This window comes from Lampris incognitus, chromosome 17 (assembly GCF_029633865.1).
Source record: "Lampris incognitus isolate fLamInc1 chromosome 17, fLamInc1.hap2, whole genome shotgun sequence".
NCBI lineage: Eukaryota > Metazoa > Chordata > Actinopteri > Lampriformes > Lampridae > Lampris > Lampris incognitus.
The window spans coordinates 23,796,134-23,823,804 of NC_079227.1; the positions used below are offsets into that span (position 1 = coordinate 23,796,134).

General features: G+C 41.9%; 1 protein-coding gene across 1 annotated transcript; it reads right to left on the bottom strand.

Annotated features, from left to right (window-relative positions):
- Positions 1–895: 895 nt before the first annotated feature.
- Positions 896–27,468, bottom strand: col1a1b (collagen, type I, alpha 1b). Its single transcript, XM_056296852.1, has 51 exons — positions 27,267–27,468; positions 25,237–25,428; positions 24,540–24,565; positions 24,255–24,290; positions 23,344–23,436; positions 22,174–22,242; positions 21,767–21,811; positions 21,401–21,454; positions 20,671–20,724; positions 20,162–20,215; positions 19,297–19,350; positions 19,128–19,181; positions 18,890–18,934; positions 18,569–18,622; positions 18,319–18,363; positions 17,936–17,989; positions 16,262–16,360; positions 15,386–15,430; positions 15,191–15,289; positions 14,997–15,050; positions 14,750–14,857; positions 14,288–14,341; positions 13,874–13,972; positions 13,570–13,623; positions 13,276–13,374; positions 12,928–12,981; positions 12,754–12,807; positions 12,469–12,522; positions 12,296–12,349; positions 11,900–11,944; positions 11,674–11,772; positions 10,758–10,865; positions 10,282–10,389; positions 9,692–9,745; positions 9,251–9,304; positions 8,961–9,068; positions 8,751–8,804; positions 8,484–8,537; positions 8,128–8,289; positions 7,688–7,795; positions 6,430–6,537; positions 5,842–5,895; positions 5,519–5,626; positions 5,219–5,272; positions 4,949–5,056; positions 4,317–4,370; positions 3,833–3,940; positions 3,443–3,722; positions 2,908–3,098; positions 2,511–2,753; positions 896–2,205 (listed from the first exon to the last, which is right to left on the bottom strand). The coding sequence occupies exons 1-51, from the start codon at positions 27,346–27,348 to the stop codon at positions 2,059–2,061; spliced, it is 4,347 nt and encodes a 1,448-aa protein (XP_056152827.1). The 5' UTR covers positions 27,349–27,468; the 3' UTR covers positions 896–2,058.
- Between the last annotated feature and the right edge of the window lie 203 nt (positions 27,469–27,671).

Below are 27,671 nucleotides of genomic sequence, written 5' to 3' on the forward strand. Positions count from 1 at the left end.
GTTTTGTTTTGTTTGTTTGTTTGTTTTGTTTTTTGATTTTGTGGTCTCTAACAATCTTTTTAAGTCAGCCATCCTGAGCCTGCAGGATGAGTGCTTTCTGGACACATCAGAGGTTCATGAAGCATCTGAAATAATCTCCTATTTACCGTTTCTCTCAAGTGTGTATTTACATCCGAGTCTGTGAATTGGGAAAATTGTTAACCTCCGCCAACTGGTGAGCGTAGTACAGTGGCAGGTGCATGAAAAAGACTTTGAGTGTTGTTTCTATGACTGCTGTTCATAGGAATGTCCACGAGGGGGCACTGAGAAGCGCAGAAACTAGAACGCTGTAGGTAGCAGTAGCATCTTAGCGGCACACACCTCCCCGCCGCTTACTAATAGGGAATTAAATAACGTTTTTACTGCAAATGTCTTTTTAATATTAGAGATATCGTAGAGCTTTTAGGGATTTGAAATTAAGATGAATCACATGCAGGTAATTTACGTTTACAACTTCGTCAGCTACATGGCAAATTGAAGTCCGATGTTAGCTTGTGAACTCCCCCCATTTTATCCTTTAACAAGTTCTCACTAAAAAAAGATTCATAGAGATATTTGTGATGGTAGCCCTCTAAAATGCTGCTGTGAAATGAAGGCAAGGCTGGGCTGTCAGACATTGGATTTGTTTTCACTGCTGCTCATCAGTTCAGTGCAACGGTTGTGGAACAATTGAATTTTAAAGCCTTTCTTAAACTGCATTAACACTAGAGGTAGAAAAGTACACAGCTCTTTTTTTGGCAAATTGCCATTGTTTTTTTTTTTAATGCAATGTATTTATGATGTCTATTCCAACCCTAAAAAAAACCCCAATCCCAGTTTCACAACAGTTGCAAACAGGACAGCGAAAACTCAGCCATTGAGTAGACCACTTCATATGCTTTATTTCAGCATCCACAATAATTAAAAACATCTCGATTTATTATACATGTACAAAATAAGTACAGAATCTCTCCTTTATACCATGAAAGTGGGTCTGCTTCCGTTTTACTTTTTTACTCTTTTCTTTCTCTCTTTTTTTTTAAGAAACCTTTCGCGAAAAAAAAGAACTCAACAAACAACATAGACAAAGTGGTGGGAGATGTGTGCTGTTTTAGTGAAGAGGAATTATCCACAGGGTCAAACAGACATAAGAATCAACGCTGAACACAAGGCAAGGAAATGACTTTTTTTTAACCAGAATTACTTGATTTTCTTTCCCCCATATCTACAAAGACATGATTGCATGCATTACGTCCGCAGTAATAGCTTTCAAAGGACCTCTGTCATTGAACCAGCACTTAAGAAGAAAGCAATTGCACTGCATAGACAACAAGACAATTAGTCAATTTACTTAGCACCAAAGGTTCTGCAGGCATTAGTGGCAATAATTACAATATAATAGTGATAATTTTCCTATCAACTCTGGACCTCATTGAGTTGATAATAGCACCTTTGATCATTGTCGATTCCCCGCCCCCCAATAGACTTGTTGTGTAAAATATACCCTCCTGTTTAAGAAAAATTGGGGTGACTTCTTGTATGAGGTAGCCATAAAGGAATTCAAATGAATGTGAGTTTCGTTGTCTTCGTCCTGTTATTGGGTCACATATATGAGCCACATTTTTGGGTGTTTTTTCAAGAATTTAGAACAAGAGGACACATCACACTTTTTACAATTTATTTAACACCAGAAAATGGTACATTTCATTTGTTGTTCTCAATGTCCTTCTGCAGTGGTTCACCGTGTGTGGATTTTTTTTAAACTCCTGGGGGAAATTTTACACAAGTATATATTATTTTCTTGTTGCCAGTGGAAACAAAAGATTCTTTTAAAGTGTCCTTGTTCTTGGTTTCGGGTGAAGTAGCAGTCCCAAAAAATGTTTCTCATGAGTGGAAAAACACAAACAACTGTCTTCAGTGGAGTAGTTTTAAGCGAGTGGACCAACGGCAGCCGAATGAGTTTTGAATGCATAGAAAAAAGATTTAGAGATGACTGCTAGAAAAAAAAACAACAATTTCATGTCCATATTCCTTTCATTTTTACAAGAAGCAAACTGGGCCAACTTCGACGCCGAATTCCTGATCAGGTGCACCAACATCCATAGGAGCAATGTCAATGATGGGCAGGCGGGATGTTTTTGATGTCTTGTAGTCAATGACTGTCTTGCCCCATGTGCCAGTGTGTGACTATGGAATAAGAAAAAAGAAGGAGCAAAGTTCAGAAAACAGTCGTCATGGGCTAATTCAGCAAACGCAGCCTTTTCTCTCTGACTTTGAAACTTTTTAAACACATCTTCGTATCATAAAGCTACAATCTTGGGTGGGTGTGATGAAACTAGGGGCCAAAAGTTTCAGCTAGCATTTTTGAAGGTGAGGCTGAGTGCTTTAACACAACACATTGACACATTTGATACACATTTAATCCAACCATTTTATCAAATAAAAAAGGTTGTGGCAGAGATTGGGAGTCAGTGAGGAAGAGAGGTGCTCACCGTGCAGCCATCCTCGCTGACGCTGTATGTGAAGCGGCTGTTGCCCTCAGCTCTGATCTCAATGTCGTTGGAGCCCTGGAGCAGCAGGGCTTTCTTCAGGTTGCCAGTGGCAGAGTCCATGTAGGCAATGCTGTTCTTGCAGTGGTATGTGATGTTCTGAGAGGCCTGGTTGGACATCAGGCGCATGAAGGTCATCTGGATGCTGACATCCTCGGAGTCAGCTCCATCGGCGCCATACTGGAACTGCTCGGTGGACGGGGGAGGAAAGAGAGACATTGGTTTTAGCCCAGTTGTCATGCTAAACGCCAATGTGGCAACTCAGATGTAACCATTTCTGGCCCATCAACAAATGATTTGGGTTAAAGCAATATTTCGTGCCTCAGGATGGGTTTCTCACCTGGGATCCACCGGTCATGGACTCGCTGAACCAGACGTGCTTCTTCTCTTTGATGTTCTTGCTGAGGTACCAGTTCTTCATGGGGATGCTGGACTCGCTGGGGTGGACGCAAGTCTCGCCAGTCTCCATGTTGCAGTGCACCTTGATGGCATCCAGAGCAGAGCCCTGGTTGGGGTCAACCCAGTACATACCTGTACATATGGAGGGGCACAAAGTTAAAATTTGAAGCTGAAGTAAATAAATCACTTGAAAAGGGAAGTGAAGAGCAGAAATGCAAAAAGGAAAACAAGTGACAGGAAAACGGTGGCGAGAAACCTCGTGCAGACACATTTGGGATACATGAACCATGTGCTCAGAAAGAGTACATGGATTGTAACACATCTGATGTGCTTTTCTGAAGTTTTTCTCTAAATATATCTAGAGGATTTGGAATGCAAATATTGACCAATTTTTCTGCTGGTACACTGAGTTCAGGGCCTGATTTCAATCAAAGGGGCCTCCCCCAATTCATTGAAAGGCTTTCCATTAAACTCACCGCTCTTCCACTCAGGATGGCACATCCTCAGGTCACGGCACATGCGGGCAGGGTTCTTCTGGCTACCGTCGGGGCTGCGGATGTTCTCAATCTTCTGGGTCAGGGTCTTCAGGGTAGTGTCCACCTCATTGTCACGATCACGCACCATGTTGGGGTCGTCAGCGCGGTAGTGGCCACCGCGGAAGGGATCTGGGGCCTTCTCCTGAGTAAAGTGTCCGAAATCGACTACAGTGCCAGCAGGTCCGGGTGGGCCAGGAGGTCCGGGAAGTCCAGGAGCACCCTGATTGGTGATTTAAATACTATGGTTGTTTTTTCAGAGAGTGTGCACGTGTGCAAGTACAGGTATGCGAGTATGTATGTGAAAAAAAACAAAATCCAAGTCAAACTTACAGCAGGTCCCATGTCTCCGTTGCGTCCACGGGGTCCAGGAGGTCCAATTGGTCCAGGCATACCATTCATGCCATCTTTACCAGGGACACCATTTGTTCCAGAAGGTCCCTACAGAGCAAAATCCACATGATCATTTGAAAGATGAAAAAATCAGCTCAGCTGGGCATTTGAATTACTGTCTGTAAATGTTGTACTGTGTTTATGTGAAAATATAGCAAGTGTGTCAGTGAGAATAAGAACAACGTATTCATAACTGTCTTTATTGGCTTTAATGTATGGCATTGCCACTTCCTCTAGTCTTACATGCTCTTTCAAATACTGAAGGACTGACTTAATCTAATTTGTTCCTAAACCAAAGTGAAATTGTTTAGACAAACAAGCAGAAAATAAAAGTAGATTCCTCTGATCACACCATGTTGCTAGAGAAACCACTGTTCCTATAACAAGTATTGACAGCCTGACAAAGAGTAATATTAATGCTTACTCTGGGTCCAGCAGGTCCATTGGTACCAGCAGGTCCACTCTCTCCAGGGGGTCCCTAGAACCAAATAATATTTAAAAAGAACATTGTAAATTATATCACCAACTAGCTTTGAGGAAGCCTGCTCCACATGATATACGTTAGTGTGTACTGTGAATAATATGGTAAAAAATCATCCATATCTAAAACCACTAGCCAATCAAAGATAATTCTCCTTAATCTGTGTTTGTTTAGTAGATATGGGTGCACGAACTGAAATAGTGCCCCATGCATGGCAAAAAAAAAAAAAAACTCTTCAGGTGCAGAGCTGAAGAATCAGAGAAATAGGACTTACACATTATATTCAATGCACCAAAACAATTGTATTGCAGCACGGTTCACGTTTCGACTGCACAGAACCTATGATGAAGGTCTCGATGAATACCGTTTGGCCAAAATGTTAACTGTGCTGGAATAAATCTGTTTGGTAGTATTTAATTAAATATTTGAGACCAATTTCTCTGATCCTGCAGGGTGGGAAGTAACCACCCGCCAAATGTTGATGAACTTTAGGTGTGAACGTTCAGTTTGCACATTGTCAATTTATGGAGATGAGAACATTTCCCAATTTCCGCAGGAGTGTAATGATTACTTACAGCGGGTCCGGGCAGACCCTGCATGCCAGTGAATCCTCTGTGTCCCTTGTGGCCTCTCTCTCCAGCCTCTCCGGCCTCTCCCTTGTCTCCACGAGCGCCAGCAGGGCCCTGATGGACAACAACAGTTCAACACATATAGGTTCACGCAAACACCTGTCATGTTGACTTAAAGACTGCTGCTGCATGTGGGGTAAGTGTAGAGTATCCATGCAAAAAGTCTTGGTGTTGTGCGTTTGTTAGATCATATTTGATATAGCAAATAAAACTTACAGAAGGACCACGCATGCCAGCAGGACCGGCAGGGCCAGCAACGCCAGCAGGACCCTAAAAGGGAAAGAAAGCGAGGGAAGTACGGTAACTCTTCATGTGTAGATCACAACGATGTCTGGTGCTGATGCTGAAAATGTTTTGTTCGGTTTTCTTAATGTATTAGGGAACAAAGAATTTGTATTTTGGGGTAAGCTTCATTTTTATGAAGATCAATAAACTATAATTTTTAGTGATAGCTACCAGAAAACTGATATTTTTGAACTGGTACAAGACAGGCAAGTCTTAGCGTTGGATTCTTACAGTCTCTCCACGGTCACCAGTCTTGCCAGAGGGGCCAACGGTTCCGGGGACACCAGGAGCACCAGGGGCTCCGGGGGCTCCAGCAACACCAGTCTCACCACGGTCTCCCTGCAAGAGCAACCAAAGAGGGAACATTATTCATGAAACAATTGAAACACACACAGTGAAAGTGTCAGTGCATTGTTAGTACCACTCAAACTGACACTTTTACTGATGCTTAGCTGAGAGTCAGATTTGATGGAGGTGGGGAGGGGTGTTAATAATGATGAGAGATTCATCAGGACTTCATAATAATGAAGAGAAGTCTACGGGGTGAGGCTTACCTTGGGGCCAGAAGGTCCATCGCGACCAGGGGCACCATCATGACCAGCAGATCCCTGTAAAGTAAACAGTGAGTCTGGTGAGGCATACAAACATGGGCAAAGAGGCTTATAATTTCGAAGTGACAATTATACACATCTCATCAAAGGAACCTCAATATCTGTATGTATGGCGTACCACCCGACAGATTAATGTGTGTTTAGCACTACTGCTTTGCACCGTATGTGAGGATATGTTGTCCTCATACCATGTGTATCAGTATTTGCTGAAAAGGCCATTGCTAACCTTGGCTGCAGTGACATTGTGAGATTGTAATGTTAGTGAACGCATGCAAAAGCTGAGACACGAATGTGAGTCATGACTACAGTGGCTTTCACCTAATTTTTAAAATCCCCATTAATGAGAACAAATAAGGAGAACTGTTATAATAGTTCATAAAAAGTTCTAGTGGGCAATTCCGGTACATTTCCAGTGAAAGTGCCAGCCAGGGACAAGGCACCCAATCCAGGGACTGTCTCTGGAAAATGGAGACGCCTCGGTTAAAGTGATGCTGACTCTGAGTCAGTAAATGGCACGCTGACACCTCTTACCTCACGACCAGCCTCTCCAGTAGCACCAGACAGTCCAGGGGGTCCCATGGGTCCAGGGGGTCCACGCTCACCAACAGCTCCAGAGGATCCTTGCTTACCAGGCTCACCCTGAGCAAAGACAAAGGGCAGGTTGACTGGTCTGAATGAAAATGGAAGCTCTTAAAAGCACCAGAGGGTAAAGGAAAGGAATCACCTTGAGCACCAGTGTATAAAACTACAATGAATAGTATTCCCTTTTTTCATCAAAGGTCTTCTTTCTTGTGTACTTGTATTCACCATTATATTCATTTCATTGTCAAAACATAGCCTTCCATAGTTTGAAATTATCTTTGAAATCACAAAATCAAAAAGCTTTCATCATTTGGGTGGTCTATTTCCCATTTACTGCAGAGAGGAGGGTTTTTTTTGGGGGGGGGGGGTTAACGCTAGTTGAGCTACCTGGAGCACCATGTGACATCAGCATGTGTATTTTTGCTGTTAAAAGCTTTCCAATATTTATGGAAGCTAAATTTACTCTGTAGTATTCACGTGGTACTACTCCATCCTGTCATAAAAATTAAAACCTTTATTTAAGAAGCCCTACAAAAAATGGTGTACCTAAAGTAAATTTTTAAAGTATACTTAAGTCTAAAAAAGTACACTCACTTTGGGGCACTAAAAATGTGCTTACAAGTTGACTATGTGGGCAAGTCTACCTAAAAGCCTTCTTAAAAATGTACTTATAAGTAAACTTTTCAGTTTACAGAAGTATACTTGAAAGTGTACTCAGAGGTGACCAAAAAAAAAAGAAGCCTGTATACTGTATTTCTAAACATACAAGTAAGATTTAAATATACTATTCTCAACTTAAACTTTTGCAAGTACAACAAAAGTAAAATAAAAGTACCCTTGCATATTTTCAGTTTAAAAGAGGTGTACTGAAAGTGCTCTAAAGTAAACCCCTTTTTTTCTAAGGGAATTCAAAACTTTGACCAGACGAATGATGGTGTCTGTCTTCTGCTCCACACAGTAACACTATTTAGCAGGTTTTATCTCATCTTGTTTTAGCATTTATTGCGTCTTTGTACTCCATCGTGAGTGCTACTGATCATGTACCATATATGCTGATATAGACTGTAATTCTGCAAGTTGTCATCTGTTTGTGAACCACTTTTCAAATCTATTTACTTGTGTGTCGCAAGGGCAATTTCCTAATTCTGATTTTAAACATTGTTGGGTTCAGCCAGCTGGTGTCTGTCATAGTATTGGGAGTACTTACACCGGGTCCGGGAAGTCCAGGGAAACCACGCTCTCCACGCTGTCCGGGCAGACCTACAATACCACGCTGTCCAGCAATACCCTGGGGTCCAGAGATACCAGCGGCACCCTGCAAAGACGGACATACCCCATTTGGTTACTGTTTTGCAGACCTATCTAAGGTTGCTGGGGAGCCAATATCTAGTTCAGATGAGAGTATTACAGGTAATCAAAATCCTCTAAAAAAAGATGCTTTAAAATCATTGCAACCAGTTCAAAGATCAGTGCTGGAGTAATAAAAACTATCGTCTTTGCTTGAACTGATGATGAAATGTAATGAGGTAATGAAAACTATCATCTTTGTTTGAACTGATGATGAAATGTAATGAGGAAATGAAAACTATCATCTTTGCTTGAACTGAGATCTGAGACGTCTCTTGTGGAATTTAAGGGGTCACTTACAACTGGTCCGTCAGATCCAGTAGATCCCTTCTCTCCAGCAGGTCCTGGGGGTCCAGCAGCACCAGCCTCACCAGAGCGACCAGCAGGACCAGTCTCACCACGAGATCCCTTCTGTCCTTCTTTGCCAGCAGGTCCAAGGGCTCCGGGGGGGCCAGCAGCTCCCTGCAAACAGCCAGAGAAGTCAAGACTGAGTGTTGTTGAATCACACTGTGATGAAGGCCTACGATACCCACATGTATTGGTTATGGATAGATCACAAGAACGAAGGCTGTTTTATCCTACTCCTTCAGTGCTCGTTATTTTTAAGTGAACTTAAAGATGGTGCAGAAAGAGGAACTGGTTATTTAGGCACTTACAGCAGGGCCAGGGGGTCCAACTCTGCCAGCGGGTCCAGGGAAACCAGTAGCACCCTACACACACACACACACACACACACACATACACACACACACACACACACACACACACACACACACACGAACAAAATGACAACAACACATATTAAAATCCATACCATTATGAAATAGAAAATACAGCATTATTACTTTCAAGACCTGTATCATCTTTTCCAATGGTATCTAAAGTGAACATTTTAAATTGAGGAAGATTGATGGGATTCTTACAGGAGATCCAGCACCACCACGAGCACCTTTAGGTCCAGGAGCACCAGAAGGTCCCTGTTGACAGAAACAATAATTTCTTGGTTAGGCATTTCACAAAATAACCTTTTTAGAATGACTCTCTAATTATGTGACAAACCCTATGACAAAAGAAAAATCATCCACCAGTGTGATGAAAAGATTTTCATTCTAGCAAACAATATTTCCATCTACCTGGGGACCAGCAGAGCCAAAAGGTCCAGTGGGGCCAGGAGGACCAGCATCTCCCTTGGGTCCGGAGTCACCGCTCTCTCCCTTGCCACCAGGCTGACCATCAGCGCCCTGTGATGGGATGATACCAGGGAGGTTAAGGGGGGAACAACTGATGAAATTATGCCCTCTTGTGTAAAACAGAGCTTTCAGCTGAGGTTTTTGTCTTTGTTATTGGCATTTTAAATATACACAATAATATGGAAAACAGTGTTGAATGTACGAGAAGTAAAACTAATTCACAAGGTGCTTACAGGGGGTCCAGCGAATCCAGCGGGTCCGGGAGGTCCAGACTCTCCGCGCTCACCCTGTGTTGAAGAAGAAATGTCACAAATTATGAACACTGCCACTCATCATTTTCAAATAATACGTTGCTCTTTTTAACACTGACTTCTAATGTTGAATTCATCTGTTCAAATAAAATCACGGCTAATCATTCTGGGTCATTATCAAGTTGTTACTGTGTCTAAATGTGCCAGTATGTACCATAAGTACATAGCTGTAAATCCATGAACCTGTCTAAGTCAACCTACCTAAGCCATGTACTAGAATTATCAAGTACTAAGTCAACATACTTAATTCAGCCTACCTAAGTCAACCTACCTAAGCTGTGTTTTCTAGTACCGTAAGTTGTTCCGTGCCATATTATTAAGTATAATGTATTTTAGCTTTAAAGTGCTCTGTGGAGTACTTACAGGGGAACCACGAAGACCAGTGGGTCCAGAAGGTCCAACAGCACCTCCCTCGCCCTAGAAACAAAGAAAGAGTAAAGGAGAGAGAGGCAATATTAGCTAACAAATGGCTAAGTCTGACTAATTTGTCAGCTGCACGAATGGCTGCTTCCGTGATCACGGCCTTGTTGAATCGCAAGTATTTTTCATATCTCTTACATCCAAATTTGTGTGCAAACAGCTAAACACCATCTAATGTTAAAAATGTGTGATGTATTATTTCTACTGTCTTATCTCTTCTAATGACATAATTTTTCCGTTTTAATCATATGTTCCACAATGATAAGATATCTGATTGAAGGATTAAGTCTAAAAGCCTTTTTTATAAATGAGGTCTCAGTCCTGTTGATGAAATCTAGCTCAAGAACAAATGTATGTTTCTATTTATTTGCACAGTGTATGTAAATAAAAACAACAAGGATTAATGTGAAAATATTAAAAGGAGAATATAATACCTTATTGAGGGAGATCATGAAAAGGTTTCATGGAGACATGTTTAAATAGGTTTAAAACAAGCGATAAATAGGTTTAAATAAAGCTACTGTTGATCTCACCTTCTCACCCTGACCACCAGGAGGTCCAGGGGGTCCAATAGCACCAGTCATACCACGCAGACCGTCTTTCCCAGGGCCACCATCAAGACCCTTGGGACCGCCATCACCCTGGGAAGAAAGAGCAGGTCACACAATTTAAACTAGGGCAAATTAGCTACTACGAAATTAGCTAGCACTAATTCAAATCAGCCATAATTTACAGCAGGAATGTAAATGTAGGTTATTTTGATGGTGTAGGTGTCGTTGGTGTGTGTGAAACATGTGGCTTTGAATAATGTTCACCTGAAAATATCATGGTGACACACATTGTCACATTTTTGTTTTTGTCACAGTGAACAGTGAAAAGTGGGCTATGCTGTTTTGAACCATCCTGATTCTGAGTCTCTTGATTCAAACTCAAGCCGGTACCCACATTGGGTTCACTTAAGTATCTCCGCTCTCACTGAGGGGACCGAAAGGACAGGTGAGATACTCACTCTCTCTCCCTTAACACCAGGCAGACCGGAGGCACCACGCTCACCAGGCATTCCCTGCATTCCTCCAAGACCCTGAGCACCAGGGACACCAGCAGCACCGGGCTCTCCCTGCACACAAATAAGCAGGGGGCAAAGTGAGATATTAGCATTACTCTCCATTCATGTCTTCCACTGTATCCTTTACCTCTCTATGATATTTTTATCACTTGAAATTATTGTTAGACTCATGTTCCCAAAGTCTCCAAGTACATATCTAATGTAACCGAATGACTCCAAGTCAACGCTAGCAACTCGGCAGATGGGCCAATCTGTGTTGGCTGTGCATGGATATTGCCAAAGGGGGGTGTCATTAAATCTTCCCAAAAAAACAAAAGGTCTAAAAAAAATCCAACTTAGGTGTATTCAGTGAGACAACAGTTACTTTAGTGTATAATGTTTTAAGATTATTTGTAGATCTGTTCACTAAATTATACATTTTGGTATACTATAAAGTATTTGTAGCCATAATAGGTCAGAGTCAGGCTTGCATAATATATGCTGTGTTTGGAATTTTAAAAAAAAGTTGACTTTCAACAGATCCAACTCTTTTAGTAGACTGGCTACAGCTCTGTTCTGCAAAACACGTTTTCTGTTTATGTTGTTGTGGGAGTGGGGTTTTCAGGTTGGCTTCTTTCAAGTTAATAATGAAGCAGTGTTGATTATCTGCAATGCTTGAAATTCAAATAATGGATTTGACCATCTGCGGGATACGTAACTGTGTAAGCTAACCATCTGAAATGGAAGGGCACAAAATGTTCACAACATAGAGGGTGAAAGTTACAACCAACATTGAATCCTAAGGGATACAAATTCAAACCTTATCTGATTATGTCAGCGATGATAGAATATGTCAATATGGGAGAGGTTGATAGTTTACCTTAGGACCATCGTTACCAGCAGGACCAGGAGAACCACGAGGTCCACTTGGGCCAGTAATGCCGGTAGCACCACGCTCACCAGGGAAACCTCTATCACCCTGGAGGAGAGAGAGGAGGCAACAGCCACAACCATTAGCCAAAGGATGTTAGGGACAATGTCTGTAATGGATGCCCAAAGAAAGCCTATAACAACATCTGAATTTATGGCATGCTGTAGATACTTACTCTTGATCCACTTGGGCCGCTGGGGCCAACCTCACCAGGAGCACCCTGTGCAGAGGAAGATAGAAGGTTAGCCTAATGTCTGATTTATGGACCGATAGCTATCCTAAAGACATGCACACCAAATCTTTTTTTTCAGGTTCAGAGTCAAAGAAATCAATGAAAAATCTCATTTATCAAAGATATGTGAGTTTGTATGTGCTGTTTTATTTGACATGTTTTCACTCTAGGATGTCAAGCATGAAGTAAATATCAGAGGAAGCAACTGAACATTTAGACAGATTGGATATTTGTGCTTATTACAGAGAATATCAACAAGAGAATGAACTTTATGTGTGATTCGGGAAGTAAGAAGTTTGGGTATGAAAGAACAATTATTCAGTGTAGTAGGACGCTTACCTGCTCACCAGGCTTGCCAGTCTCACCAGTAGCACCTTGGGGGCCTGGAAGACCCTTCACAAGTAAAATAGAAGAAATGTGTTTCATAAGTTGAATTATGACAATTATGAGATACAGTATCAAACAGGAAAGATGTTTCTTAGGATGCTGAAGTACTTTAATTAACAACCTACCTGGAATCCAGAAGGACCAGCAGGTCCCTGCTCTCCCTTCTCTCCGGCAGGTCCCTGCAAATGAAAGAGCAAACAAAATGATGAGAATAACTCTAATGAATACTAGATTTTGTCTTTTTTCTGTCACGTCTCCCTGTCATGTAGTGCATTCAACAACTACCAATTTACCTTGATAAGGAAACAAGGGACATACTACATTGCACTTGAACCTTGTCTGGTTTTAAATGTGGGTGGAAATATCAGCATGGACTAGTGATGCAGAAATAATGAAGGAATGGTACATACAGCAGGGCCACTAGGGCCAGGAGCACCAATGTCGCCATCTTTTCCAGGGGCGCCCTACAAAGAAAATGTCATGTTACAGGCCAAGTCCAATTCACAACTGGCTTCATCCTTTTCTTTTTTGTGGATATTAATTTTGGGATTACCACAGTGGTAAGAAAATGTAATAAGGCTTACAACAGCGCCAGTAGCACCAGAGGGACCTCTCTCACCAGGCTTGCCAGAATCACCCTAAAACAGAAAAGTCGTCACTTTTATCTTGCAAAAGCAGGCTGTTACATTGGTTACTGCTATTTTGCCTTTGTGACTGCGAAACTAAACTGCAACACAAAGCTAGGCGGAATCTGCAGGCATCTTTTATTCTGCGGCTTTTTTGTGTGACACCTAAAATGATCTTTAAGCAACTTATCTGAGATCAACAAAACTGGGATGTATGGAATGATAGCAGGTGCAAAGCCTTTGAAAGGTCTATATTTTCATTTGGAATGAATAAAACATAGAGGACAAAGTGTTACGGTGACTCACAGCGACTCCCTTGGGTCCTGGGAATCCCATAACTCCGGGCTGTCCTCTGGCTCCAGTAGAGCCGGGAGGTCCAGAACGGCCATCTTGTCCAGGGGCACCCTAAGGAATATCAGAAGACAGAGGAAGGCTTTTAAGTGCGCTCTTGCATTTTGGGGAAACATTCAACATCAAAACAAACATCATTCTCACGTTTTGTAAGAACACCGTTAATACTGGGATATTATCATATCCTTTCAGTTAAATAAAAAAAACAAGTCAGCACTGTCAGGTTACTATCAGTGAGTCGCTACTTACAGCGGGTCCAACTTTGCCGTCAGGGCCAGCGCTTCCAGGGCTACCAGTCACACCCTAGGGAGAGAAAAGCACACTCTTAAAAAACTTTGAAGCTCCTTCATTTTCATTCATGAAAAAGTAAGATGGATTCTGTGGACACTGCACACAGACCAACAACAGATGAAAATCTATTAAAGAATACTAAACGTGTCAGTGCCCAGTTGTTCTCGCAGCATGACAGAGATTTATTTGATAATGCATGTACATAAAGGTGTTGCCCTAATAGAGAGGCAATGGACAAATTTAAAAGGGTGGCAAAATGTACCTTGGATCCGGGCATTCCAGGCTCACCAGGGCGGCCAGCCTCACCAGTGGCTCCCTGAAGTCCCATTGGGCCGGGGGTACCACGCTCACCAGGGGCTCCCTGTCATGCAGATGGAGGGGAAATCAGATATCACTGGCAGTGATAACATTATACTGAGTGTCTTCGAAGGCATTTAACTGAAAAAGCCATTGATAAATTGGACATAACAAATGATTTTGAAAGCATTTTTTGAAGTATTAAACAGCTCAAGTGGGATTGCAGACGGCTGTCACGTTATTCTGGTGTATTTAAGTGTATGGCTCATTTGAATTGGATATCTAATAGGCCTTCTAAAGTGATCTTGAGATTTTCTGAAGTCAGACAAAAGTAGGATAGATTTAATCCTGAAATAAATAGGCAAATGCACCAACTCACCTTGCCACCAGCAGCTCCATCAGAACCAGGGAAACCACGAGCACCAGGGGCACCCTAATGGCAAAAACAAAAAACACACCGGCAACACATCATGGATGGGGATGGACAATACCAGACTACCAGACCTAATCCCCCTGGGAATTCAGTATACAATACATAGAGCAGCTTTCAGAAATTGATTTTAATGTCTTTTTTTTTTTTGCTTTCACATTTCAGAAGTGTGAGCTGCCTCTCTTTAACTTTAGAGATGCTGAAAAAGGATCACAGACCTTTCAGCTTGAGGGCCACTTTAAATGTGTATGTGCAGCCCCCCCCCCCCAGACAAACTTCATGTCTGTTTGCAACCTATTGCTGCTTAAGATAAATAAATAGTCAGTAGTCCATATGGGCCTTGGTCGTCTAAACCTAACACCCATCTTTGCCTATGTGTGTGACTTAGGTGAGAATGAGAAGGTAACATACACGCTCTCCAGGGGGTCCACGGGCACCGGCACCACCGGGCTCACCACGACCGCCTCTCTTTCCCTCCTCTCCAGCTGAGCCGGGAAGTCCCTGAATTCCAACGGGACCCTGGAGAATAAAGAAAGCAAAGAGAGTCCCTTCATACCAATGCCACTTAGAGAGAACATATTGAGATATTGTCGGATTTTCCAATAAATGACACTTTGGGAAGGTGCATTGGGGTGGGTCGTTGCATTTTAAAACTTACAGGCTCTCCCTTGGTACCGGGCTCTCCCTTAGGACCGGGGGCACCAGTCTCACCCTGCGAACAGAAAAACAGGCAAACAAAAATTCACACATATACTGCTTATGATGCTGGGGAAACATTGCGGCTCATATGCTCGATGACAAGGCGTGTCGGAAGCTTTGCACGAATTGCATACATATCAGTTATTAACTCACATTGTTACCCTTGGGGCCGGGGGCACCGGCGCCTCCCTGGGCTCCAGCAGGACCGCGAGATCCGGGGAAGCCAGGGGCACCAGCAATACCAGGTGCGCCCTATGAATGAAAGTAGTGGGGGCACACATCACTTAATGCATCCAGGTGAGAAGATTTTAGTGAGAGTCAAACCATTGGTACAAACATGTTACTTACAGTGGCACCCTTGGCACCAGCAGAACCATCAGCTCCGGGGGCACCCTGTTGTGAGGAAAAGCAGAGGGTAATTTTCCCTCTGTTGCTTCTTGACTCATTTCAATGTAGGCAGCTAAAATCATTTTATGAACAAGTAAAGGCATGTTCTATGGACACAACAGAAAAAAAAAACGAATGAACACCAGGAATAAAAATATTCATAGTGACCAGAGGAGAGGGAAGAACAGGGATTAATTACATAAGGGAATGTAAATACAGATACAAAGCCAATAAACCTAATGAGGCTGTTGCCTATATACTAATGTGTGTTTCATGCATGTATAGGTATCTATGGGTTTGCTTTCATTCCTGCAGTTTGGATGCTTAAATTTATTTAAAGAGCCCACAAAATGAAAAATGTATTTTCATGCTTGTTGCCTTTTTATCCGTGCTCGTAGAAATTCACACACACACACAAACAAAGCTGCTGTATTTTTGTGTTTAGAAGAGTGATAGTTTTTTCTTCCTGACAAATATGACAATTTTTTTTTTTGTCATGTCATCCTGCACTTGCGGTCGTAAACTAACAAAATGTCAGATGAATGGGAACGAGACCGAGAGAAGATGAATGATCCCAGCAGCGTATCAATATCCACATCCCTCCAGAAATAGCCGCCCATTGTTGACTGTTGGGTCAAATCAAAGTCCCTCCCCTCACAAAATCCCACCTGGCAGCTCTGTCTAATTCAGATATTTGTCAAATCGCGGAAGTCTGCGGTACTCTAAATGGCGTTCTATGGGACCTTTAAAGTACAAGTGCAGAGCCAAGGAGATGAGAGACAAAGTTAAAAAACAAGGCGTCGGGGGCCCCCACAGACAGGTCCAGCATATACTCACAGCGACGCCGGCAGCTCCAGCAGGTCCGGGGTTACCGGGCTCACCACGAGCTCCCTGGGGTCCCTCATGTCCACGGCCACCCTGAGGACCAGTCTCTCCCTGTGATGGGACGCAAATTGCTTAATTTAAGTCATAGGTTCAGAGATTTATTTTCAAATTTTCATTTTTTGAAAATAAATAGATAAAATTTTTTTTAAAAAAACTACACTTGATATTATATCTTTGATCAATGTGTGTGTGTGTGTGTGTGTGTGTGTGTGTGTGTGTGTGTGTGTGTGTGTGTGTGTGTGTGTGTGTGTTGTTTGTTTGTTTGTATCTGCTGGTCAGTAAAATGTAAGAGAACAAAAATCCTTCATCCATCTCAGCTGCCCGCTGTGCACATAAAAACCAAACTTATTTACATGTGGATATCCAATACAGAAGCAGTGTACTCTTTCGCAAAACATCTTTTACCATAAAAAGGGTTTATTCGGACAATTTGGGTGTTGCAATGTAGAAAAGGCAATGTTTAAATGCATAAAAGCTTGCACCAGGATTTTGATATCGTCTGGTTCAAATTCCGTTTCCTTGACCAATGCAAAGTGGAATAAAAACAGAAATATGGCACGCGTATACCATTGATTAATCTATACTGAACATTTTTCTATTCAAATTTTTAAAAGTTTTGTTCAGAGGCAGTAGCAAATTCCACTGTTTATTACTGATTCAATTTCTGGCTGCTGTCACATGAACGGGTGCCCCTGTCCTTCTTTTCCTTGCTGCTGCTTTGTATGAGGCAGGTGTTGAAGATAAGTGGAACTGTAACAGCCAAAAGTAACAGGGCATCATAACAGTTGTAGGGCTTCAGCACCGTGGTGTGTGTGTGTGTGTGTGTGTGTGTGTGTGTGTGTGTGTGTGTGTGTGTGTGTGTGTGTGTGTGTGTGTGTGTGTGTGTGGCTATGCCAGAGTAGGTGGGAGTAAGGGGGGGGCACATAGTGCCATCTGGTGGTCACCATGTTGGTTAGCTAATTGTTAGCAAAGAAAAACCTCAATCGAGGAGCCGCTCGTGGCCAGCGAGTTTAGCTACTACAGGTAGATGGGAAATGCTCAGCTAATATTGACCTTTGGTAGGTTCTTGTAAAATCCTATTGACGGTAGTGTGAAACTGCCAATTTGTTCAGGGTATTGAAATGTCTGACCTATGATTCCCTATTGATTTTTTTTTTAAATGTCTGGTTCGGAAAAGTAAACTAACATTGCCCTTCCTCACTTTGGGTGAGTTATTCAATCTTCCCACTTATGGCAAATGTTGATGGAGGACGTGGGAAATGCCATCCTTTAGTAGGTCAGGTGTAAAATGATCGGGGTTGGTGGACTTGTTAAGAAGACTGCTACAATGAGAATGGCCTCTCACAAGTCCTACCAGGTTATAAGGCATACTCTTGTTAAATATTAGACAGTAGACCCACTCTGAAATGGCCAATAGTTTTGGGGTCAAACTGTGCATCATCATAATTAATTGAATTAGACAATGAGAGCAAAGGTAAAGCAGAGGGCTGCAATGGGCCTTAAAAACACAGCACTGAACAATTTAGCCCTAAAGAGCCACCTGAACAGCCCATCAACAAACCAGATGCACCGCCAGTTTTCAATTTGTTGGATGAGGCAATGGCTTCATCAACTTGGAGATCTTACCTTAACTCCAGCACCACCGGGGAATCCAGGGGGACCAGCAGGGCCAGTGGGTCCCTAGCAGATCAAGGCACATGGTTTAAACAAAGGTCTTGGCTGAGACAGTCCTGGTCTAGCTGATATGGTACACTGACATTCAAGAATTTGGTGAAATTGTCGATTTCATATTTCAAACCATCAATTAATCTCTCCAATTTACGGGATCGTTTCCTGGTTTGTAGTGAAAAACACAAAGTTTTCATGCTTTTGCTCTTACAACTAATGTCACCAGGTGAGTGATCATGCGTTCAAGTTACCAGGTGAGTTCAATAAGTTGATGTTGACATATCTGTAGTTGTCTATGAATTGCCAGTTGACAAAATGGCGTTTCTATAAATAATACTTACAGGGGGTCCACTAGCACCACTGTTGCCATCATTACCACGAGCACCCTGCAGAAGGTAAAGATATCGAATTAAGTATGACTTAGTATGGACCCACATCAATGTATATGTCTAATAACATACTCCTCAAATTATAGTGAGTGATTAGATAATATAGGCTAGAGTAATGTTCTTATCTTTTTAGAGTTTAAGGCATTATAATGTTTTGATTTCTAGGATATGTCTGGCTTTAAATGAGCTCAGCAGTACTTACAGAAGAGCCAGGAGGTCCTGGGCGGCCTCTCTCACCAGGAAGACCACGAGCACCCTGGGATAGAAGATTAAGGAGAAAACAATTTGATGAAGTGATACGACATTATTAATGTCTTACATCTGACATATACACTTATATATAGAAAAAATATATATACATTTTTATATATATTTCTTGGAGTTCTGCTAATTGGTGGCAACTCATATGCCACCTTTAGCACAAAAGATTCATCACTTTGCAAAGTCTCAATGGTCTACTCAGTTTGTGATGCTATAACAAGGTGTGTTTACCCTAGATGACAGAAATAAGAGAATTACTCACCATGGCACCAGGGGTACCGTTCTCACCAGAAATACCGGACTCTCCCTGTTGACAAATACAGAAATAAGTGTGATTCTCTAAGGCGTCACATGGTACACAGTGCTGTAGCATGATGGTGCAGCTTCACTATCTCAACCAGCATGCAATACCATTGCGATGGTCGGTACAGCGGTTGTCTATTTTTACTGCATTGGTGACCAGGGTGTGAATCGGTCACTCCAGAATATGGCTAGTTTACCTTGGGGCCAGCAGGTCCAGTATCTCCCTTGGAACCATCCATACCGCTGAAACCCTGGGGACAAATTCATACAGCATCGTTGGTATAGATCTGGCTTATTTCTAAATCACAGAAGAAAAAATAAATTTATATATATATTTTTTTCCATTCCATATCCATCCAGACTCACTCTGTGTCCCTTGATGCCGGGGAGTCCAGGAGTTCCGGGGAATCCACGTGCACCCTAGCAGAGAAAAAGCAAGAGACATCTTATTTTATTCATCTTCAGACACAATCTGCATTTTGTTTGTATAACTTCTCAGCATCTCTCTATGCTTTGAGAGGACAGCTTAATAGGGCTGAATGATGCCCTGCTGCCATGCAGTAAGTTCAATCAGAAGCAAGTTTTATGGTACACAATTGAGTCAGAAATTATATCTAACCCTCTCACGAGGTGAGCCTGGCCGTAATCGCACTTCAATCCAGGCATTTTGATACAAATTTTGCCATTTTGAATAAAAATGGCTGATATGAAAAGCAAATATCGAATAAAATCTCCAAAAATTCGCATACATGTTCTTATACACGTTTAATGTGGGCAAACTTTATTTGATAATAGATTGCAATGGAAACACAAAAGCCAAATAAAGAAGTGGAATGGGAATATAATTTAATCACATGATCAGCTGTTTCTTAATCCTAACTGGTCCATCTTTCTCCTGGATATCTAAGTATGGATATATGATGTAGGACATGTTGGCCTGGGTCCAGGGTTTTGTTTGCTTGAACAGATCTGATTGAAACACGGCTTCATCCGCATGATTTTTTTCTTTTTTTGTTGTTGTGACATTTAGTTTTTAGCTTGAAATCTATTCAAACGTTGGCCCAATCTGTGCTCAATCTGTTTTTTTTTAATTCATTTTTTTGGTTTAGGTGTGTTTGTACAAGCATGTGTCAGAAGGAGAAAGGGGTTGGGCTCTATTGGTGGAAATGGGGAAAAGCTCCATTTTTGGATGAGCTTTTCCTCATCTTTCACCCCTGTCTAGGACACTCACCTGAGGGCCAGCAGCTCCGCGCTCTCCAGGACGGCCAGCCTTACCGGGCTCACCCTGTAACACACACAAGGGACGATGAGCAAGCTCAATCACTGTACACAGAAACAACCACTGAATTAATACCCCCAGGATTACTTGTTTCCCCTAGTATGTGACAACTATGTGCCCTACAGGTGACAAATAACATCACCGGCAAACCACATGCCAGCTTATTGGATGGTTGCAAAACAGAAGGTACGTTTATTTTCAAAGACACAAAGCCTATGCCATCTTGACACTCTAGACAAAGTGAGCTTAGTGTCGAGAAGAAGAAGAGAACGATAAGAAGATCTTCTTGTCACACTGCTTGGTATAAGTGCTCAAATTACTGTGCTTAAGTAACGGTTGTCTCTCTGTGGCTGAACTGAAAAAGATGGCCGCATTCATCTGTTCATGTACTCCTGTCAGCGGAGCGATCGATTGGCCTGAAGAGAAAATGATGAGGGCAAAATAATCAGCAAATCACTCACATCATCTCCGTTCTTTCCATGGGGGCCGGGAGGACCACGGGAACCCATGGGACCCTAAAATGAACAATCAATAACATGATTTAATGAATCAATATAACTATCTTAAAAACACTGGTTTGACAGTGTTCTGTGTGTCACAGTAGGATGTGACCTACTGATATGACTGTAGCACAATGCATCTATGTTTTGTGTCTGTGTGTGTGTGTGTGTGTATGTGTGTGTGTGTGTCAATGCATTTGTGCATGTGCGCGTGTGCGTGCGTGTGTGTGTGTGTGCGGGTGTGTGTGTGTGTAAAAATAGGAGTGAGGAGGTTTTTGACATTGACAATGAGTTGTGTATGTAGATCTGTGTCAGTGGGTCAGTAAGACAACATAACAGGGGGGAGGAAGTGGGACAGAAAGAACAGGAAGTGGGAGACCAAAATGATGAATGTCAAAAACTGCACAGATCCAATAGACTGTTGTGGGGAAATTGGAATCTCGGACTCAGTTGTAGCAAAGCAACAGTGCAGAAACAGGTTAATATACTTCTTCACTGGGTGGCACACAAACATGCACATACACACACACACACACACACACACACACACACACACACACACACACACACACACACACACACACACACACACACACACACACACACAATACACTCAGCATCATGCAAGGGAGTAAAACATACAAGCTCTTTTGAGGGAGATTTTATCTAATGTACATTTTTAAATACTTACAGAAGCTCCGGGCTCACCAGGCTCACCTGGGGGGCCATTGAAACCCTGAGGACCCTGATGGACACCAAAGAGAGCACTTCATTAACCTATCCTCTTTCATATGAAAGCAACATTTTAGATGTCTACTTGAAATATGTACCTAGATTAAGACCAGTTTCCTTGCCAATAAAGCAGTGTAGGTTTAGTCTCAAAGTGACCCTGGTTAAATGGCATGCACCTCACTTGAAACCCTCGTATACAGCACTTGACATGGATTGCACACAAAACAGATCCAGTCTAGTTATAAATTGTGAAAATGGTAACTACTCCGTCTTTATCTCAATAAGCATTAGTGATGACCCAGCAGATTACAATAGGAATACTTACAGGGGAGCCCTGAGGGCCGGGAAGACCACGGGGACCCATAGGACCCTGTTGACCAAGAGGAAAAAGAAGCCTTTAGTCACTCTTCATCCATCTTACATACACCAAGGGATAACTAGAGGTGCTATAAAATCTGATTAAAATCCAAGTAAACATTGTTTTGGACACATGTGGGTTAAAGGTACACTGAACTTTTGCATATCAGAGTTTTGTATACTATTTCTGCCAATATTCCAAAATACATTGGAATATTCTAGACATAAAGCAAGCCCAGCTCGCAAGTTACTATTCCGTATAGTATTTCGATACTATCAAACACCATCTCAATACAATACGCTGAGCTTTGTCCTTGTTTAGCAATGAAGACTGCTTGGCGGTTGTACAAAGTGAGGACAGAAAGGCATCAGTACCATTGGGCCAATAATTGAACCACCGCCGGATTTGGATTGGTCAACGTAGCCCATTTGAGGAGAGTAGTTCTGTAATGGGAGAGGAGAGGAAAGAGAAAAAATAATTAGAATTTAGAGGGGAAAAAATTTAAATCAAAACTATCAACAGATGATGAACACAGCAATCGGTCTACTATTCCAAAATATGTTATGGTGTGGCAAGTACAACAGCACAACATCACACAGACAATGGGACATTTAAAAGATGTGGTGTTTTTTAGAGGAGAGCACAATTAACAGGTGTAAATGTTTTTTGGTGTGCTTCTGTCTTAATTCAAAAATGCTGATGAAGAACTGAGGAGTGCTGATTTTAGACCGTTCCAAGGGACCTGGAAACTCGGATCAACACCTCCACAAAGTTCGATGAGTCTCATTAAAACAGCTTTTCTTTATTAGTGTCTTTTTCTCTCTGTTTTGGACTGAGGCCTCGGGAGCTGTCCACACTCCCAGTGCTGAAGCCAACATAGAGGAGACTCCCTATCAAGCTCCTGCTCATCTTTTCTCTCAGATGTCTGCTGAATGGCTAATCGATAATTTAACCTACTGATCAGTAATGTAACCCACTGATCAATGATGTAACCTACTGATCAGTAATGTAACCCACTGATCAATGATGTAACCTACTGATCAGTAATGTAACCTACTGATCAGTAATGTAAACGACTGATCAATAATGTAACCCACAGATCAATAATGTAACCTGCTGATCAGTAATGTAAATGAGTGATCAATAATGTAATCCACAGATCAATAATGTAACCTACTGATCAGTAATGTAAACGACTGATCAATAATGTAACCCACTGATCAATAACGTAACCCACTGATCAGTGATGTAACCTCATGGAAATTAGGGGGCCACATTATATTGGGGATTTAAACATTTAAACTGACTTTTTATTGTATTCTTTCATCTTAATGATTGTTTTAGTTTCTTCTTCTATCTAATGTAAAGCACTTTAAGCTGCAAAGGTGTTATATGAGTAAAGTTTATCATTATCATTATTATAATCTATCAAACCTGTCACAGGTTTTGTTTTTTTCTTCAGAACTCGGTTTAAGACTCGGCCTGATTTTTGACTATGAGACGGGTGCAATAGTCTCTGGATGGTGTGATGGGGAGACACTTACTCCGCCAAGGCCTGGGGGCCCAGCGGGGCCGGGGGGTCCAGGAAGGCCGGGCTGGCCGGGGATTCCATCATTGCCAGGAGAACCAGGAGGGCCCTGTAGATACAAACAGGAAGACGTTGGCCCTTTTCCACTTGCTATTTCAATAATCACGCATGATTTAAACCAGCAATGACAGACAATGTCATTTATTTGAAATTATACATACTGGCAAATAAGAGTGACATATTATCAGTGGTAATAATTATTATTAGTAATGAAATATGATACTTGATAATACTGGTATAAAGCACATGATTCTCCATTAATTTAAAAGCTCAAGTAATCAACCCTTTTCTGTTATTCTGAAGTTCTAAAGTTTTTATTTCATATACATATATTTACTCCAAAATTGACTTCAACAATACATATATCATAAGGTAATAACATGTTTATTAGTTCTTCATTAATCAATTAATGTATGATTTTTTCTTTTTTTATTTGACCTTTGGCCTTTGACTGACCCGTTGCCCTTTTGACATTTACATTGGAGGTCAGTGGGCCATTTACGTCATCATCAGTTTTTTATTTAATATAATTTAGGGTGTCTTTAAGCATTACAGTAGGTTTCCTTGTAAGCAAATATGTAAGTCCTCTCAGAAAAACATTTTGAAATACAATATTAATTCAAAACCATGTTTACTTGAACATTTTGCAAAACGCCTATGAATATAACCTATGACAATGTACATTATCATCTACCATATGAATACAAACAATCAGAAATAAAGGACACCCTGTTATCCAGTATTATGTGGACATAAGTGCGTGTTACTGAAAACTGCACAATATCAAGAAAGCCAGTGTTTTGCATTAAAGCATCAAAAATAGCCTTTTCATTTAATGTGAGTGCACTTGAAAACAACTGAATCTACCTGGTCTCCCTTGGGGCCATCATCTCCCTTAGGTCCCTATTAGCAAGGAGGATAAGAAGTTGAAGTGTTAATGTTTGGTTTGCTTCCCGACATTGTGACATCTTAGCTATGGGCCTATCATCCACGTGCAAATCATTTTGGATCGCTCATGCTATTTTTCCTCAAAATTCAAAAGAATTGTCATACTTGTGGTTAAGACGTGACGATTAATAAGCGTTCGAATCCAAAATCAACATATTCACATAGGTATCCTTTTCCCTATAAAAGTTTAAAAGACAAAATTACCTCAGCAGGCTCTGGCCCTGGGACACCTACATAGAAACCAATGGAGAAGAAGAAAACGTCAGCACCCTTTGAACATTATGTACGGGAGGTGGAAAGCATCACTTGTCACGTTTAAACTAGCAACAGAATTAGCTTGGCTCAAGGTGGGAGGGTAGGCCTATGCAGTGTTAGCTAGGCCAATCAATGTGCGTCAAAGCTAGGTCCATTGCAGGGCCAAGATGGGAGTCAGGGTCACTGTCGACTCAACGGGCCAATCAAAAGCACTGATAAGCTATACGGCTCTATAACCCATTCGCCAGGTTATAGCCGCAGTGACGATAGCACAGATGCAATGGAAACATTGTTTTGGGGGCAGATGTGACATAATGTGTTAGCCCCGTTTAGCCCCGTTAGACCCTGTGGCACAATCCTACAGATACCGTCTGCTGGAAGAGCACACATTCATTTTCAGACATCTCCAGAGAGCAGGTATAATCCTTGTTTGAAAAGAATGCATTTGTTAAAAAAAAAAAGGACTGGGTAAATCCAAAGCGATAGAATCCCCAAGCAAGCGGTAGCCATAGGGCTACAGGCCAAATGTTAGGCCAGCAAACCCACGGCCCAAGACGAGGCGCTTCACATAAACTGGGCGGCACTAGGTGGCGTCAGAATGCTAAAATAACCACAAATAATGGCGAGGTGCATCAGGGTGCAGTACCATCGTCGGGGCAGATGGGGCAGCACTCTCCGTCAGGAATGATTGGGTCGGCGCAGTCAGATGTGTCCTCGCATATCACCTCGTCGCACATAACCGTTCCGCTGTCACACACGCAGATCTGACAGGGCTCTGGTTTCCATACATCCTTGTCGTTGTACGACTGTCCGTCCAATGTGCAGCTGCCGAATATGCCTGAGGATCAGAACAGCGCCGTGAGTTTGATTTCATTACGTCCATATAGGTTAACAGGCTTTAGTTTTTTTTAATATTTGTGCTGTACACCAAGGTGTGTCGATGAAGAACATCTCCTACCATGTCCACAAAATGCCCAACCAAAAAAAGTATGCATAGGCGAGACCTAGCTACTTCAGTCTTGGACATATCTGCACATTTGCACTTCACTAATTATGAAACAAGCCTGTCAGATGAACCAGGGCTAGCCACTAGTTAACCCAGCTGCCACAGGAAATGAGAAATTCCCCAAACCACAACATTTAATAAACACATTTAAACAGGAAATCCCTTTCCAGTGCGGTTATGTCGCTTTTTCTCTCCTATTTGAGAGACTCTTAAGAAATTAGGACTTGCCTATGAGCCTTTGGAAATGTGTTTTATACTTAAAAAAAGGGCAATATTTTTACTTGATCCGCTATATGTAAAAAAAAAAAAAGTAACAAATTGTAAGGCCTGCTATTTCACTATGTTTCCACTTGGACTGTGCGTACATACAGTATTCGGAAACTATGTTAACCAAAGAGTTGAGGTTTTTGTGCCAAAACTGCAGATGATTGGTTGCAAAATGGAAAAGTGAAATGTTATAGTTATCTTATTCAAGTACATCTATTCCATTTTAAAGGAACTGTATCTGCCTGCAGAAACTGTCTCATAGGCTCTAGGCTTGCTTCTGTATGGTATACAGGCCACAGGCCTTGGTGCTGACGTGATGGGGACTGGCTTACTCAGTAAAAGCAAAGCAACGCCTCTCTCATCCAACTCTGCAAAACATCTGCGCAGTATTGGGGGAAAAATATTTAGTTGGGAACCTTACTGATGGAAATTGGCAATGACGAGTTAAATATGTTGAGTGTTATAAGTGGGTGGGTGGGTGGGTTGAATTTCAGGGCTGGGTGGGTCCCTTCTTTTTTCTTTTTTCTTTTTTTTGAGGCTTTTTTAACAATTGCAATACTCGCCACGGGGAGGCGCCGTTCTCCCACATAATAACAGTCTCCTCCCTATGGCGATTAATTGATGTCTAGACAATTTTGCAGTCGACGTCAGAGTTCAGCAATTTTCCATTATCCTCTAACAAACTATTCCGGCTACAAAGTCGCAAAACGTGGGGGGAAAAAAGATATAGATCATTCTATTAAAACTTTGGCACATAATGTTATGGAAAAAAGAGCTTAACAAAACCTACTTTTCATCCACACTCATTCGGCCAACTTTGAGACAACTACATCAAAACGTAATGACAATGGAAACGATAAAAAAACCAACTCTATGTCTCTATCTATGTAGAGTTGAGGTGAACATTTTCGTCAAGTTGGTGAGTTGATTTGCAAACAATAGATAAAGCCATGTTTCGTTTAAATCCTAACAGAGGAGTTGACGGTTTCCAAATAATTCACAAGTTTCTTTGTATGTGTATTCAGATGCTTATTTGAGCCCCGCGTCTCCTCTCATTGCGCATCAGAGGAGCCCTGCATCCTGCCGCCGTCAGGACGCACTGAACATGTACTTGCACGCCAGTGAGAGACCATCGCAGAGCTGGCAAGACGACACACATCAGCGTATTGAAAAGAAAAAAGAAAATCCCATTAACTTCGAGATCTCCAAAACTACCCAACCGTCAGCGCGTAAAGACTTTTCAGCATCATTGCATTACACAGGCCTCCCGCAGAGCAGGATCCAGTCCACACACAATAGAAAACTGTTCAGCATCCTGGCGGCGCTATCCAGATCTTGAGGAGTCCCATTGTCCCAAAAGAAAAAAAATCAAATCAAATCAATGTTTTTAAATGGATACTTACTCTCTTGCCCGTCCTGACCTCTTGCCAAAAGCACTGTTGCGCTGAGCAACAGCGCTAACCGAATATCCACAAAGCTGAACATGTCTAAATATTAGACATGTAGACTCTTTGAGGCAAGGGGAATCCTTTCTCTTTTTCCTTCCTCAGACACCACTCATACAAGTTAGGGTCCGGTCTGTGTAACTCCTATCCAGACCCTAGCAGAAACTCCCTACTGCCCAAACAAATGAGTAAGCATGGCTTTTATATGCCAAAAGTTTTTTGGGGAGGTCCTGGGACAGTGTGACTTACATGTTGAAGTCTCCGGTAGTCTCCTCCTCCTTCTTCTTCCTCCTTTAAACATGTCAAACAAGTTCACGTTTGAGCTCAAAAAAAAAAGAGAAAAAAAACCTGTGGATGTGTGGA